This window comes from Orycteropus afer, unplaced genomic scaffold (genome assembly GCF_000298275.1).
Source record: "Orycteropus afer afer isolate SDZICR_OR568_19922 unplaced genomic scaffold, OryAfe1.0 scaffold00064, whole genome shotgun sequence".
NCBI lineage: Eukaryota > Metazoa > Chordata > Mammalia > Tubulidentata > Orycteropodidae > Orycteropus > Orycteropus afer.
The window spans coordinates 7,047,664-7,048,821 of record NW_006921651.1 but is presented as its reverse complement, the minus strand read 5'-3'; the positions used below and the strand labels follow the sequence as shown (position 1 = coordinate 7,048,821).

General features: G+C 44.2%; 1 protein-coding gene across 1 annotated transcript in view; it reads right to left on the bottom strand.

Annotated features, from left to right (window-relative positions):
• The window catches only part of LOC103196322 (dynamin binding protein), a 51,744-nt gene that overhangs the window by 20,354 nt on the left and 30,232 nt on the right, over positions 1–1,158 (bottom strand). Inside the window, exon 3 of the mRNA XM_042780817.1 lies at positions 479–578. Coding sequence (XP_042636751.1) covers positions 479–578 — 100 coding nt within the window. The remainder of the gene's footprint in view (positions 1–478; positions 579–1,158) is intronic.

Genomic DNA, 1,158 nt, shown 5'->3' with positions numbered 1-1,158 from the left:
ATAAAAAAAAAATATGTGTATATATATACATTGTGCTGTTGAGTTGTCTCCAACTCATAGCAACCCCTCCTTGGGTTTTCGAGGCAGTATCACTATGGAAGTAGATTGCCCAATCTGCCTTCTGAGGAGTGGCTGGTAGGTTTGAACCGCCAACCTTCTGGTTAGCAGTCAAGTACCTTAGGCACACATACACTGTGTGCGACCATCACTAAATCGATGATCTCAAACTGCAATATCAGTACGAAAAACACCAGACTAGGTGACATGTGAAACTTCTACTGCTAACATCTTCTATCACCTCAAAGCAAGCTGTAGATAAAAGGAGCTACAAGGGGCCGCACAACCTCTGAACTTAGTAACTAAAAATTCATTTTCCTAGCATAAATACTCACTAACAGGAAAGACCTTCCTCCCCTCAATGAAGTTTAAGAATTAAAAGAAAAAAAGCTGCTTCTGAAACAGCAGCAGGAGTCCGTACCTACAGCATCACTGTTTTCCAGAGCAGCCAGTAACTGCTTTGAGACCTTAATCACCATCTGCATATTTCCAAAAAGACCCTCGAAATCAACGTGTGGGATCTGAGAAAGGGAAGCAAAACACAAGGACGCATGAAGAAGAAATTAACGCCATGATCACTCACACCAGAAGCATCTCTTCCAGGGCTGTACAGATGCTGCTTGAGGTCACCTTCTCCACTCACTCAGGCAGTCTCCGGAATAAAAGCATCTAACATCATCTTTACTAGCAACTTCTGTCCTTGGTCCCATTATTTCCCACTCCTCAGCCCCACCTTACTAAACTGACTGCAGAACCAATTTGGTCCATAATTGTGCTGGGATACGAATTCCCACCCAGCACCCAAAATTGGATGGCACTGCCCACATCCGACGGAAGAACCTGGGAATGATTGCTCCAAAGTACACACCCAAGCCCAGGTGATCAAGTAACAAGCCACAAGGGCGGTAAACCCCCAGGGACTGTTAGCCTTGTCTTAAATCTCCAGCATCTAGAAAGTGCCAAGCATGTGCGCATGGCAGACCGTTAGAAAGGGTTTCCTGAGTAAGTGAAGGAACTTACAAACAGGTTCCAGACTTCATTATATTATCACATGGTCTTCCTAGTAAAGCAACAATTCAGTCTTCCTGAAACTGTTCATGA